At 38.2% G+C, this 16,312-nt stretch overlaps 1 protein-coding gene across 2 annotated transcripts in view; it reads right to left on the minus strand.

The window, feature by feature from the left end:
- The window catches only part of PLCH1 (phospholipase C eta 1), a 235,674-nt gene that overhangs the window by 7,524 nt on the left and 211,838 nt on the right, over nt 1-16,312 (minus strand). For both annotated transcript variants that reach the window (XM_047785222.1, XM_047785216.1), the window contains 7 exons: nt 11,619-11,716; nt 8,547-8,726; nt 8,349-8,456; nt 6,895-7,019; nt 2,651-2,735; nt 466-612; nt 155-234 (listed from right to left, as the gene is read on the minus strand). In XM_047785222.1, the coding sequence (XP_047641178.1) occupies nt 155-234; nt 466-612; nt 2,651-2,735; nt 6,895-7,019; nt 8,349-8,456; nt 8,547-8,726; nt 11,619-11,716 (823 nt within the window). The remainder of the gene's footprint in view (nt 1-154; nt 235-465; nt 613-2,650; nt 2,736-6,894; nt 7,020-8,348; nt 8,457-8,546; nt 8,727-11,618; nt 11,717-16,312) is intronic.

The raw sequence follows: 16,312 nt of genomic DNA on the forward strand, positions 1-16,312 counted from the left end.
TGCTGAGCACAGTGTGGGCTGGGCTTCCCTAGAGTTTTCTGTTAAAGAACAGCCTGTCGAGATATACATTCCTGTCATGCAATCGGTTAAAAAAACTTTTTTAAAGTACCATATTATTGTTGCACGTGGCTTTAAGCCCTGTGATCTTTCTCACCTTTCCATAGATTTCATTGATTGTTATGTGGACAAATATGGATGCTTCTGTCAGTCCTTCCAAATAGACATGCCGGTAGCCTGATAAAAATAGAGAAAGTAGTTTCCTTTCAGTTGAACTTTCATTTGGCTCTCCCATGGATGCAACAGAATTAAACATCTGACTTAACTATAGTTCTTTATATTGACACTCACAGTATCATATAACACATATCTTATATATCAAATATGTCATGTATTGTGTATATCACATATATTAAAATCTCCCAAAAGGAATGGTCAGTCTAGAGAGAAAAGCCCAGCCATACCTACCAGGCACTAAGCTACTGAAGGTCACAGTTCTTTGCCCAACAAAGTCTCGTCCAATCGGATCATGATCCCACACAAGGAAACGAACCAAAGCTATTTCTGGCATGTGTACTGTAAATGTCAGGGTTTCTTCCCACACAGGGTTAAAGCCTCGGAGAAATAGGAAAATAAAAATTAGAAAAGCAGAGGGCTTGGCTAAAAGATGATTTAGCAGCAACATCTGCAAAGCAGACAGTGAAAATTGCTTGCAATGGTTATTAAACTTGTGAAGATAACTGAGCCACCCCAGGATGCCTTACTGAAATGAAGCTTTGGAATTTACCCCATTGCTAGAAAATAATTGGTAGGAAAATTGCCTGTAAATTATTACATCAATTCCACTAATCTTTGATGCCAAATTGCATTGTAGAGAAACCTCTTTTAGACAATATTCAGAATGTTTCAGTAAGCTCAAAAATTATCTATAGTAGTGATCTAAGAATGCTTTAGCAAAAACAATGGAGACTGATTGCTCTCCCTCACCCTGTCCCAATAGATCGATGCTTTTCACCCACCAAAGATCCTGCTGCTGTAATCATCACCAGCAAACATTTTGTAAGGTTTTAATGCTATTGTACATGTAATATCCTGTTTAATTCTTGTGGCGATCTAAGGGTGGCAGGGTAGGAGTGTTTTTCTAATCAAGAAAAATACATATTGGAGTTCCCGTCATGGTTTAGTAGTTAGTGAACCCCACTAGTATCCATGAGGATGCGGGTTTGATCCCTGACCTCGCTCAGTGGGTTAAAGATCTGGTGTTGTTGTGAGCCGTGGTATAGGTCACAGACATAGCTTGGATCCTGCGTTGCTGTGACTGTGGCATAGGCCAGTGGCTACAACTCTGATTTGACTCCCAGCCTGGGAATGTCCATATGTTGTGGGTGCGACCCTAAAAAAGACATTCATACATACATAAAAGAAAAATACATATTACTGACTTTCAAAAATATATAACTCTTAAAAATTACACAAGTAATCCATACTCATTTTTTAAATGTAGGAAATATAACGTTCATTTTATAGTTGAGAAAATTGGTATTCAGCGAAAATAATGTGCCTCATGTCATACAACTAGTGACAGAGCCAAATGAGACCAGCCACTATCAATTTCCAGTCATTTCTCATTAAGCAAGACCTTACCACATGAAAGATGATATATTTTCATAGCTAATGAAAATAAATAGGAAAGGCAAATAATTCAACTCAAATTCTAAAAGGCAAAAATGCATTTATTTCTTGGTAAAATTCTCTCAAGTAAAATAATTAAATAAACTAATAAATTTTGAGTACTCTATAATTTTGTTTTTCTCATTTAAAAATGAAAATTCATGTTATTAAGTAACCATTCAGTAGGTATTGAGCATTGGGAAAAAAAAGTGCAATATGGTAAGTTTGCTTCCATTTCCTAAGTAATAGGTTTGTGCTGCTCTTTACCTCTCAAATTCCTTTCCTTAAACTCCTCTTAAAGTTTCTCTAGGAACTTCTAATTCCCCAAACACTTTGAGGATTGTGGTTTAGATTTTCTTTTAGAGTATAAATGACTCGAGATTGAGAAAAACAGGCTGTTTATCACATGTATGCATAAATACAACTTTAGATGATTACTAAGAAAAATGCTTGCGTAAAGAAAACTTCTTTTATATCATGGCCAAAATATAAGAAAAATGCTGCCCATCCACCACAAGTACATATTTAAGAAGTAAACTTCCCGGAGCATGCTGCGCTTGCCTTTACAATTTTGCATGCTCCAGAAAAATAAAAATAAAAAACGATCATTAGGACATGGGCTTCACAAATGAGAACTCTGAGGCAACATATGTCATGAGAACAACATAAAAATATAATGAGAGTCATTTTCCTGCATGAAGTTTTACCTCAGCCCTTTAAAATATCACTCATTCATTTCATTAGAAAAAAATACTTGCTTCAAAAGCAGAAGTCTTGACAGCCTAGTTTACAACATCCAACAAAATATATCATGCATCAATCCCGCAATTGGCTTTGTGTTGAAAAATCTTAGCAGAACACAGATGGCAGTTACAGATTTTAGAGATTTGTTTCTCTTCCACATAGATACTGTTTCCTTTTTTGGTGCAAATTCTACTTCTAGAGAATCCTTATTAAAAGTGAACACAGATTATAGTCTTACCATTGTCATCTACCACACGAGTTTGATCTTTACAGCAATCTACTGGCAATCCGATAATTTCAACTTCAACAAAAGGATCAATGATCTATATAAATAAGAGAGTATTATTACACCTGAAACATCTATACACATATATTAATTTAACAACATTTGCTAAAATGTCCACATATCAACAGCAATCTGTTTAATTAGGTGCTAAGAAAGAGATTGTGGAGTTCCCATCATGGCTCAGTGGTTAACGAATCCGACTAGGAACCATGAGGTTGCAGGTTCGATCCCTGGCCTTGCTCTGTTGGTTAAGCATCCGGCGTTGCCATGAGCTGTGGTGTAGGTCACAGGCACAGCTCAGATCCCATGTTGCTGTGGCTCTGGCGTAGGCTGGCAGTTACAGCTCCGATTAGACCCCTAGCCTGGGAACCTCCATATGCCACAGCAGCGGCCCAAGAAATGGCAAAAAGACCAAAAAAAAAAAAAAAAAGAAAGAGATTGTACCAGGTGCAACAGATTCAGATAAAAGGCAGGAATTTTTAAAAAGATTGCATTGTTGTTTGCCAATATATGTTAATGCTCCACAAATTTTACCCAATGAACCTACAGAAATGAGAGCTTCTGTCTGTGCACACATGCTCGGAGCAGGTGAATTCATAAGGCGTCTCACTCTGGAAACAACCTAAATATCTTTTTTTTTTTTTTTACTTATTATTTTGCCTTTTGAGGGCTGTACCCATGGCATATGGAGGTTCCCAGGTTAGGGGGTCCAATTGGAGCTATAGCTGCCGACCTATACCAGAGACATGGCAACACCAGATCTTCAACACCTAGCTCCTATGCTGGACTTGGGCAAGTTGTGTGCTTCAGTTTCCTCATCTGTAAACTTGGGTAACAGTGTCTGCTTCATCACACTGTTACCCAGTGTGTAACCCAGATGACATGCCACAAGAACAGAACTGGACAGTGGCAGCAAGACTGGGGAGACATTTGGGAGGTGGAATGTCCAAGAGACGGTAGTGGAATAGAAGTGGAGAGCAAAGAAAAGGTGAAAATTAAAGATGACAATCAATTTTCTCATTGGGAACAAGGAAATATTATTTCATTCTCAGAGATAAGAACAACATGAGAGATCACAAGTTGAGAATTCAGGGAGCCTAGGTGGGGGGGTGGGGGATGGTATTTTCATTAGCCTCTGACTAAGCACAAATAACAGAGTATTAGTACTGTAATTTTGTGTCTGACAGAAATCACAGACGCTTTCAAGTTACATTATAAGTTGTTGCAGAAATCTCCAGGCATCACCTACACCCATTACCACTTCGAAGTTCTAATAGTTATTCAACCCCTCTCTAGATTCAGCTATTTTTACACACATATTTGTAGGTATGTCACAATTTGTTTGTAATATATTGATAAGTGAATTTCAATATTCTGGTTTACCTGTATGGCCATACCTTTTATTTTATGCATTTAAAAACATTATTCTGAGAAGGGGTCCAGAGGCCTGATTAGATATCAAAGGGTTCTATGGCTCAAAAATAAAGTTAAAATCTCCTGACAGAGAATCTCAGAAGCCATAAGGAAGCTGGATTTTAATTATAAAAGATACACCTTATAGACTTAAAAGATTTCTTTAACCTCATAGACCACGTATCACACAGATAAAGAGATAGCTCTTTAGGAGTTCCCGTCGTGGCGCAGTGGTTAACGAATCCGACTAGGAACCATGAGGTTGCGGGTTCGATCCCTGCCCTTGCTCAGTGGGTTAACGATCCGGCATTGCCGTGAACTGTGGTGTAGGTTGCAGATGCGGCTCGGATCCCGCGTTGCTGTGGCTCTGGTGTAGGCTGGTGGCTACAGCTCCAACTGGACCCCTAGCCTGGGAATCTCCATATGCCGCGGGAGCGGCCCAAGAAATAGCAAAAAAGACAAAAAAAAAAAAAGAGATAGCTCTTTAATGAAAACCATCTGGAAGAAACCCCCTCATCCAAGTAACACCATCAACCCCCAGGATACACTGACTAACATGGCCCTGATCTGATGCACTGAGAAGGACACACATTGCCCACGTAGTAAGGCTGCCAAATATGTTTATTCTGATTCTAATGACAAACAATCAGGTCAATCCAAACTGAAGGACACTCTTGCTGCCCTTGGACATTGGCTTGGACTTTTTTTTTAAATGTCAATATCATGAAAACAAAAGCTATGGGAAATTAGTCTACATTTTAAAAGACCGCCAGAGAAATGACAACTAAAAGCAATGTGTGATCCTTAATCAGATTCTGAATCTAAAAAAAAAAAAGGTATGAGAAGAATTTTGGGACAGTGTGGGAAAATTGAACATAGATTTTTGTATTAGATAACATTGTACCAACAAACTATTAGGTATAAAATAGATGCAAGGTTCGATCCCTGGCCAAGCACAGTGCATTAGAGAATCTGGAGTTGCAGCAGCTGCTGCAGCTGGAATTCAATTCCTAACCTGGGAACTTCCATATGCCACAGGCTCAGCCACTGGGAAGAAAAAAAAAAAAAGATAGGCACAAGGATGTATTGCACAACACAGGAAATACAGCCAATATTTTGTAATAACTGTATATGGAAAATAATCTTTCAATATTATATAAAATTTTTAAAAAATTTAAAAGATGAATAAAGTTCTGAGGGCCTAAAAAATTAAAAGAAAAAGAAAAGACATTATTGTACCAATATTAAATGTCAGGAGTTTTAAGACCATATTGTGGTTATACAGGAGAAATCCTTGTTCTTATGAGATAAATGCTGAAGGATTTAGGGCTCAGAGGTCATGATGTAACGTACTCTCAAATGACTCTACAAAGAAAAGCAAACGTATATATATCCATATGCATAATTAAATTTTGTTACATTGGCTATATCTTTCCCTTTCACATGTATAAATATATATGTGTGTATACGTATATTTACACAGATTTATACACGAGAGAGAGTAAAATGAATGTAAAAAAATTTGATAAGTCAACTGGTAAAGCTGGGTGCTGGAGGTATGGTGTCCATTTTATTATTCTTACAACTTTTCTGAGGTTGGAAATTTTTCAAAAGAAAAAGTTTAGAGGAAAATGCAGGAAGTGAATCTTCCTTTTTGCAGAGAATAAAGAAAAGAAAAATGGAAATAAGAGGAAGTAAGGATAAATTTTTTGACACTGCCAAAATAATGACTCTTCCTGCTGAGAGAACAGAAGTGGGGAAACCAATGAGCTGGGACACCACAAAAATGCCAAGGAATGTCAGTGGCGTGGATTAGGCCGGAGACAGCAGAGGTGGAAGACATGGTCCCACCTGAAGCTCCTGCTTGCTGAGGAGTAGGACATGGGGCCATCTGTCAAAGATGAAAACAAATGTCTGAGAAGAGAAGAGGTTGAAAACAGATCCTGTGGGGAATAGGATAGAGAGCTGATGAGGGGGAGAAGTGAAGCTGGGATGGCAGTACCAGAGCAGCACTATGTGTGGGCCTGTTGAGACTGGAGACAGAGTTGGTGGTGGTACCATAGCAGAGCTGCGTGGTCTCCCCCAGCCCAAAGACATTCAGGATCCAGAATGGGCAGTTTCACACGTGGGACAGGCAAAAAACTTGAAGTGCTGGGCCACTTCTGAGAGAAGGGACATAAACAGAGGAGGGGCTGACAGGTAGGAAGAAAACAGGCCAAGAAGGCCACTTTCAGGTGGAGCTGCTTTTTGGGGTTGGCAGGTGTGGTGGGAATAATATAATGAAAGCTCTGGAAAGAGTGGAGGCTGTGGTTACAGAGGAAGGAGACATTTAAAATCATGCTGCAGCAGTGCAGCAAGTAAGGTGTTGGCCTGCGGCCAGGGAGCAGGTGGCTGATGTGCAGCAGAGATGAGGGTCATATTGGATGAGAACTGCAGATGAGAGGTGAAGATGTTCTCTTCTGCAATATCTCTATTAATAACAAAATTGTCCCTTGCACCCCAATTTAGCATTGCCAGTGTCAGTCTTGAATTATGAATTGAATCACATGCAGTTATGTCTCCAAAATAGATGATGCACTGCATCCCAAAGGAAATGGGTATGCTTTGCCACTAAGTCAGTTAATATATGATGAGCTGAGGTCAGTGCTCATTTATACACACACACACACACACACACACACACACACACACACACACACACACACAGAGCTGTGAAGACATTTCAGATGAAATCTAAACACAATAATGTAATTACATAATTGAGCACCTGGTCATACACTCACCTCACCCCGGTCTCCAAACATGGAGTCTGGTGGTTTGGGGAGTTGTTGTCCACTGATCACTTTCAGGATGAGCTGCTTTTTGGGGTTTGCAGGAAGTGGATCACCAGAGAAAGGGTTGAAAGTACCTAGGCCAAGTGAAGCAGAAGTTAACATCTAAGGTTGGTAACATGGGAAAACACACACATAGACACACATACACACACAGCTTAGGTTTCTAGGACAGAGAAACAATAAATGCTGAATTACTACAGTGTTTCTTAAAGCAAATTATGATATAACTGTCAGGGTGGCTTTTGCCTGAGGGCAATGCCAGCTGGCATTTCCATTGCTGTGGTGTTTTGTGTTTTTTTCTTTTTTTTTTTTAGAATTCATTTAGAATTTGCCCAGAAGAATGGGGCAATTTAAAGCAAGTGTCTGTGATGCAATTATCAACCGTGGCAGGAGGAAAGAGGAACATTTAATTGAATTCCCACAGTATAGAGAAGGGGAGCAGTCATGTCAGATTCACATAGTTTTCCAACCTAAACTATCTCAGGTACAGAGTAAAGATAACAACCAGGAAGAAGACCTGAAATTAAGGAAACAGCAGAGGAAGAAAACATGCAAAGCACAAAATTCTGAAGACACATCTGTCAAAAGTTTTTTACCTGAACTGTTGAAAATTCAATTTGGAAAATTTTTTAAATTCTAATTAGTAGAACCTAAAGGAAGTATTTTTTGATGCAACACTGCATTATCTTTTCTTTTTTGTTAGCACCGTTCTGTAATTGGAATACGCTGACTAAAAGGGCTGATAAAATTGTTTTAAGTGGTGTTACAATTTTGCCAGCAGGTCTCAGACTCACACTCCCTTGGAGAGTTTCTGAAAGCATTCAATTTACAAATAACGCCCAGTGAATACCATCCTGGACCACTGGATTTCAGGTGAGAATCTGTTGCTGTCATTCACATCCCTCTTTAAGTATATAAGGCCACAAGAGAACATTCCAAACATCATGCTGCCCAAATATTATACAGCTGTGCCAAGAGATTTTTATTTATATTCTTATACTAAATTTGTCTCTTTTCATTTTTTTAATTAATTTTTTTGTTTGTTTTTTGTCTTTTTAGGGCCAAACCCATGACATATGGAGGTTCCCAGACTAGGGGTAGAATCAGAACTACAACTACCGGCCTAAACCACAGCCACAGCAACGCTAGATCCAAGCCACATTTGTGACCTACACGACAGCTCACGGCAATGCTGTATCCTTAACCCACTGAGCAGGGTCAGGAATCGAACCCACAACCTCATGGTTCCTAGTGAGATTCGTTTCTGTTATGCCACAACGGAATTCCAAATTTGTCTCTTTTTAAAAAGTTATGTTACAAAACACTGGGCATCACACTTTCCAGAGAGCTCCTTCAGAAGAGGTCTCTGAATTCAGAACTTCGATTAGGAAATGAACACACACCTTTGCACATCTGCTGGGGTTTCAGGACGTAGCCACAATTGCCATTTGTCTTGAATTTGGCTCGATTTAACTGCATCATTCGCCCTTCAGACTGGTAGTTCAGTGCCACTGTTCAAGTTCAAAGTTTAAAAGAATTAGGGAAGGCGACAGCATAGAGTCAAGATACAGAGAGATCAGCCTCTCCCGAGGCATACACACCTAGCTGGCAACCTGCGTTCCAATAGGGCAGAGGATTGAAATTGCTGGAATCAATGCGGTAGGCGGAGGGATAAATCCTTGTGAGCTGCTTTTGGTTATAAATCATGAACTGCTCTGATTTCTGCTGAACCACCTGATGTGCTCTTGTTTCACTGAAGGATAACACATTTCCTGTGGTTCCTGGCAGTTTTTAACAAAGAAAACAGAAAAGTGAGAATTGCAGCAAAAGAAACACCACTCACAAAAAGACCTTAAAATAATGTCCGATGCCACCCACAATAAAAGCAGATTGAATTCGCCCAGAGCGTGCACAGCTCCTGAGCGGGAAAGATCTATAAAATTCCACTCTTGGGGCTCTTTTTGCCATTCCAGATCAGAGCTGTGGATCTTGCAAAGATAACTGCCTATTTCTGGGTCCCATGTTCTCCCAAGAATCTAATCATTTCACTAATTCATGTCTATCTGGCTGGTATGAAGAAGACAGGACAGTTTTTTTCTAGATACACAATTCAAACAGAATAGCTTTACCAAAGATGAAGACACCTATGGATAAATAAATATATCTATGTAACTTGTTTCTGGTAACCGGGAGACTTTCATAGAAGGCATTCATCTAAAAAGCACACACAAGAAACACATATTAACTGATAGCATTAGAAATCAAAGAAATAAAGGGAAAAGACTAATACCAAAACAGGAAAATTGGGTTTTAAAGTTAATTTGAATAGAATTATGAAACCAGAATATATTTGGGAAAAGAATTCAAAAGAAAGTTATAAAGAAATAAAAGTTTCAGAAACAAGAACAGTCATCCGAGCCAGGTTTATAAACAATGGAAAAATAAAGAGGGGTAAAAGAACAGGAAGCCTATTCCAAGCTTTTGCTTGGAGCATCATCAGAAAGGGTTAATCCAGGATCAAAGAAGCAACAAGTTAGGGGTCATGATGGAGTAAACCTGCAAATATTTAATACCCTACCCTTTCCTCCAAGGTATCTTTTGCAACATAATCTATAACACCCCCACCACTCCCATCCCTTCACCAAACATCCATATCTCACACCTAAAATGACCACCAAATATTGTCTGGACCTGCAGAAAGAGACCCGCTAAAGACCCAAACTTGCCCAGAGTCTGATTCTCATTCCAATGTGTGCCCTAACAAGATGAGTGGATCTGAACCCAGACTGAGGGACATGGCCCATGAAACCAAGGAACTGAATTACAGTCCTGTTGGCCCCGAGGTGTATCCATACTGTGCATGTTAAATTGTGCACACAGGCTCCTAGGGCCCCTGTTGTCCAGAGGGTTGTGCACCTTAGATATTAAACACTGGCCAAATGACTAACAATTACACTCTGGAACTGGAACTTGGAGCAGTCATAAATACAAGTGGGAGGCAAGGAAATCAGAGAATTAAAGTTTTTACTCTGATTTCCCTCATGTAGACCCTCTCTTTATCATATGTATATCTTACTGACCTATCAGCATAGTTTACGTATCTCAAGCATACTGAAAATGATCTTATTTGTAGATTTTGATGAGGAATACTTTGAACATAATAAGAGAAAATACAATCTTTTTTGACAAAGCACATTCAGATGGAATAGCACTAAAATTAGTACCACTGTTTTCTCTCTCTCCACATAAATTATGCACACATTATCAACAAGACAACCTTGCTAATTAGATACATATCAATTAGTATATTAATAGAGTTGAGTTGCTTTGCATTAGGATAAGCCATGCATCCATTACCTGCTGCTTATTTTGTAACTAAAACACACACAAAAAAGACAAAAAAAGCTAAAGTTCAGGAACTAAATAGGACTCAATGTTATTTCCCACAAACTAATAGGATTACAATTTCCTAAGTCATGTATTTCTATGAACCAAATATACCTTTAACTCCATTAAGCTACTTCCTGAGTTTGTTTCTAGCTATGGGCAGTTATTACAAGAAAGTGATGTTCACTTGCTGAGAATCCTGTAGGTTCTCATGTTCTCACATGACATTAATTTTTTGTTTTAATAATTATCACCATCTGAAAAAGGAATCAACACCAAAGGGAAGAAAAAGACATATTTGTGGAATGGGGGAAAAAGAGAAAGAGCTGGGGAAAGTCTCCTGGAGGTGTGTGAGGACATAGGAGTCAGCATAATGTTTTCCCATCACTGAGATAAGGGAAAATAGGAGATTTTAGTCTACATTTCACTTCCACTAAAATTAAAATTAGATCGAAAACCTACGTGGCCATCATTTATAAGTATTTATTAACTAAAAAAAATACAAATGAGAAGGGGAAGGAGAGCAGCTAGCAGGAAAGTCCTGGGTAAAAACAGTTCTGACCAGAATTTCTCAACTCCATATATGGCAACTGATTAAAAACAAAACAAAACAAAAAACTACGCCAGAGTCAATGCTTGTGAAATTTCTACCCTTTTCTTCTTCTTTTTTTTTTTTTTTCTTTTTGGTCATGCCCATGGCACGTGGAAGTTCCCGGGCCAGGGATTGAACCCGAGCCACAGCAGTGACAATGTCAGATCCTTAACCTGCTGAATGACCAGGGAACTCCTGAAATTTCTTCTCTTTTTGTTAAAACTGCAATCTGTGGATTAAATTATTTTCACCAAGGTCAAGATTTTCAATGAGAAAATATGGGGTGTTTCAAGATGTTATTTTGGTCAATTAATTTCTTCTTTCTTCTGGTCATTCACACTTGGAATTGCCATCTGTTATCTGGCCACCAAACCAGGTCAAGTCTCCATAGTTCAAACACTGGAAAGACCTGGCTCTAATACATTTGTCTTTTTAATAATAATAAAGTGCTCTTCTGCCTTATAGGAAATTTCTCTGACCTCTAGCCAATTAGGCAAAACTGGTACTCAGTAGAGCCTTCCCCCCCTTCCCTGGGCGCTAATGTTGTACCAGCAATCAGTTTCCTAACACTAAAGTTGGTCTCTACACAGTTCCATAAATATGTGATGATGACCCAATCAACAAAAGATGAATTAATAACTGACAAAGAAAGGTCAAGAGTGGTTATCCAGAAACAAAAACACTTAGCCCTTACCATCATCCACAATGTCCTGGGCTGCCACGGAGTTTGTGTACACAACCAAATCAGAGAGCTCTCGACAGAGCTTCATGGTTTTCCTTCGGCGACCCAACCTGTAAAATACACACCCAGGACTCAAGATATTTTAGAGCTGGGAGCGGTCTGGGTTTTGCTTACTCCACCTTCCCTCTCTGCTCCTGATGGAGTCAAGGAATGGAATCCAAATGTGATTTTCTGTTTGGCATTCTATCACAGAACCCCACACATGTGGCTTTATTCACTGCTTGGCTCAGCCAGGGATCACAGTCTCTTCTCCTGAGCAAGTTATATTGTGAAGAGCTTGATTCCCACCATTACTCAACTGTGGAGCAACACCAGAGTTTACCAGGGAACTACTCTCCTTTGGCAGGAGGAGAACCTAGACTAAAAAGGACTAGAGATGCTGCATTGTGGATCATAAGAATTACATATCTAAAGAGAAATACAATAAAATTTCTATAGTCATTATCTTCTAGAGGCATAATTCCAGTGATTTTTATTTTCTTCTTAATGCTTTTCCTACATTCTTCAATGTACTTAACATCTATTATTCTCTGTCTCCTATAAACTCCTCCTAGGATCTCCTCCACAACTTTACAAATTCTACCACTAATCTTTACCACAGTAAAATTCTCCACAATGGAAGCAACCTAAATGTCCATTGACAGAGGAATGGATAAAAAAGATGTGGCACATACATACAATGGAATATTACTCAGCCACAAAAACAATGAAATAATGCCAATTAAAATTAGAACCTAGATGGACCTAGAATTTATCATACTAAGTGAAGTTAGACAGTGAAAGACAAACATCAAATGGTATCACCTATATGTGGAATCTAAAAAAGGATACAAATGAACTTATTTACAAAGCAGAAAGAGACTTATATTCTTTGAAAACAAACATGGTTACCAAAGGGGATAGGTGGTGGGGGAGAGATGAACCTAGAGGTTGGGGATTGGCATATGCACACTGCGGTATATGGAATAACTGGCCAACCCAGACCTGAAGAGAACTCTACCCAATATTCTGTGATAATCCATATTGGGAAAGAGTCTGAAAAAGAATGGTTGTGTGTATGTGTATAACTGAATCACTATCATACAACAGAAATTATAACAATATTGTAAATCAACTATACCTCAATAAAACATTAAAAAAATAGGGCAAAAAAAGGACAGGAGCCAAATTGTTTCAAGAACTAAAAAAAAAAAATCCACAGATCATCACTTTCCCCTCACAGACACACTTTTATCTGCTACAGAAATATCTAACCATTAAAAACTCCAGTGCTCACCACATAAGATACACAAATGGCCAATAAGAACATGAGGAGAGGCTCAACATCATTAGTCATTAGGGAAATGTAAATTAAAACTACAATGAGATACCACCTCATACCAACTAAAATGGCTATAACCGAAAAGGCAGACAATAATATGTGCTGACAAGGCTGAGGAAAAACTGAAATGCTCATACATCGCTGGGGAATTAAAATAGTACAACTCCTTTTCCAACATAGATTGGCAGCTCCTCAAAAATTTACGGAGTTACCATGTGACTCAGCAATTTTACTTTTAAGTATACCCCCAAGAGAAATAAAAACTTCTATCCACATAAAAGCTTATACATGAATATTCATTGCAGGATTATTCATAATAGCCAAAAAGTGAAAATAATCTAAATGTCCTTCAGCTAATGAGTGGATAAATAAAATGTAGTATATTCATACCATGAATATTATTCAACAATAAAAAGGAATGAAGTAATGATACATTCAACAACATATATGAATCTTGGAAATATAGTAAATGAAAGAAGCCAGACAAAAAAGGCCAAATATTGTTGGATTCCATTTATATGTCATATCCAGAAAAGGCAAATCTATAGAGACATAAAGTAGATTAGTAGAGACTGGGGGAGAGAGAAACAGAAAGTCACTGCTACTGGTAGTTTCTTTTTGGTGTAACGAAAATGTTCTGGAATAAGATAGTGATGATATAGACTTATTCATTCAGTAAATGCTTATTGAGCACATATTGGAAATAAAACAGTGAAAAAATCAGACAAAAATTCTTATCATAATGATACTTGTGTCATCAAGAGAATTAAGGCCAAAATGTGTCAACTCATTTTGCCAAGAAACAAGACATAAACATTGATATAAAAATCAATGGCAACCTACAGAATGGGAGAAAATAGTTTCAAATGATGCAACTGACAAGGGCTTAATCTCTAAAATATACAAACAACTTATACAACTCAGTAGGAAAAAAAAAAACCCAAATGAAAAACAAGCAGAGACCTGAATAGACATTTCTCCAAAGAAGATATACAGATGGCCAACAGGCACATGAAAAAATGCTCAACATCACTAAATATTAGAGAAATGCAACTCAAAACTACAATGAGGACCACCTCACACAAGTGAGAATGGCCATCATTAACAAGTCAACAAAATCAAATGGTGGAGAGGGTGTGGAGAAAAGGGAACCTTCCTTCACTGTTGGTGGGATGTAAATTGGTACAACCACGATGGAAAACAGGATGGAGGTACCTCAGAAAACTAAATGGAGAACTACCATATGACCCAGAAATCCCACTCTTGGGCACATATCCAGATAAAACTTTCACTGAAAAAGATACCTGCACCCACATATTCATTGCAGCACTATTCACAATAGCCAAGACATGGAAACAACCTACATGCCCATCGACAAATGAATGGATTAAGAAGATGTTGTATATATACACGATGGAATACTACTCAGCCTTAAAAAAAGAATGAAATAATGCCATCTGCAGCAACACGGATAGAACTAGAGACTCTTATACTAAGTGAAATAAGTCAGAAAGAGAAGGACAAATACCATATGATATCACATATTTGGAATCTATATATGGCACAAATGAATCTATCTACAAAAAAGAAATAACCTCATGGACTTGGAGAGGAGGCTTGTGGTTGTCAAGGGGGAGAGGGAAGGAGTGGGACAGACTGGGAGTTTGGTGTTAGTAGATAAAAACTATTGTACTTAGAGTGGATAAGCAATGAGATTCTGCTGTATAGCACAGGGAACCATATCTAGTCACTTGTGATGGTGTATGATGGAGGATAATGTGAGAAAAAGAACATACATATATATATGTTCTGAGTCACTTTGCTATACAACGGAAATTGATAGAACATTGTAAATTAATTGTAATAGAAAAAATAAAAATCTTATTAAAAAATTAATAAGAAAGAATCCATGCTCCACTTTTAATATTTAATTAAGAAATTCTATAGCCATTGGTGAATACATGGTTTTTTGATGGCAAATGATTATAAATCAGTGTGAGGAAAGTCACACCTAGAAATTATAAGTAAAACTCCCAAGACATCCATAATACAGAGAACTTCTGCATAAAGTCTTTTTAATCATTAAGATTGAATTAGTTTTTTGAGGTCCCAAAAGGACACCATCATAGATGCTTGGGCCTTCTATTATGGGCAAATCTCTAACTGACTTCAGAGCATGATGCAACATGATTTCATGTGATACCTTCCCTGGCTATATGATTCAGAGTTGAGCCTTTCTCAAATTTCATCCTTGAGAACATTCACAGAAGAGGTCTCCTGGAAGGTGATTCTGTTTCTCTTATATCCTATAATGTAACTACATACTGAATTTTTTATACCCTAAAGGTAAGGACCCTATATATCTCCTTTGCCCTTACTAATTAGTTACTATTTCATGGATGGACATTTTGTTGAAGTGAAGCTCAAATATTGAACTTAACTGAAATCTAAATGTGATTCATTCTTGCAGAATCTCTATGCTTCAAAAAAAACATTTTAGTTTTTCAAGAAAGTCACAGAAGTGTGTGTGGGTGTGTACATGTGCACATGTTTGTATGCCTATCTATGAATGATATAATTTACATTCCTTTGTGAGACTCACTGTGTACATAATCTGTCAGAAAATCCTGCATCAAATCATGTATCACAATTCAAGCTCCAAAATTACCGTCATTGGAGTTCCCGTCTTGGCGGAAATGAATCGGACTAGGAACCATGAAGTTGCAGATTCGATCCCTGACCTTGCTCAATGGGTTAAGGATTTGGTGTGGCCGTGAGCTGTAATGTAGTTTGCAGACACGGCTTGGATCTGGCGTTGCTGTGTCGTTGGCGTAGGCCGGCAGCAACAGCTCCAATTAGACCCCTAGCCTGGGAACCTCCATATGCCATGGATGCAGCCCTAAAAAGACAAAAAATAAAATAAAAAAATAAAAATAAATAAAATAAGTAAAAATAAAATAAAATAAAATTACGGTCATTTTACTCGTCCCAAATTCTACTGGCAATAATAAAGAAAAGAGCAGCTAATATTTTTGAGCACTTAATAGGGGTAGGGATCATCAGGCTAAGTACATTTCATTCCTTTAATCCTTTCAATGACCCTAAGAAACAAATACACATGACAAGCCTAATTTGCCCCATGTTAAAGTTGGAGGAACAAGAGTTTGAAATCTGGCTGATTTCAGATCCCTGGCTCTTCTCATGTGCTCATCATCTATCTTCTCCTTCGGTCTCCTATGACAGTGCCTCTGTACTAGTTCACGTGACCTCTCTCTCTTCTCTGAAGACAATTTTGACCTGACAACTGCCACAGCCAGCATTTATT

The sequence above is a fragment of the Phacochoerus africanus genome, chromosome 1 (assembly GCF_016906955.1).
Source record: "Phacochoerus africanus isolate WHEZ1 chromosome 1, ROS_Pafr_v1, whole genome shotgun sequence".
Taxonomy (NCBI): Eukaryota; Metazoa; Chordata; class Mammalia; order Artiodactyla; family Suidae; genus Phacochoerus; species Phacochoerus africanus.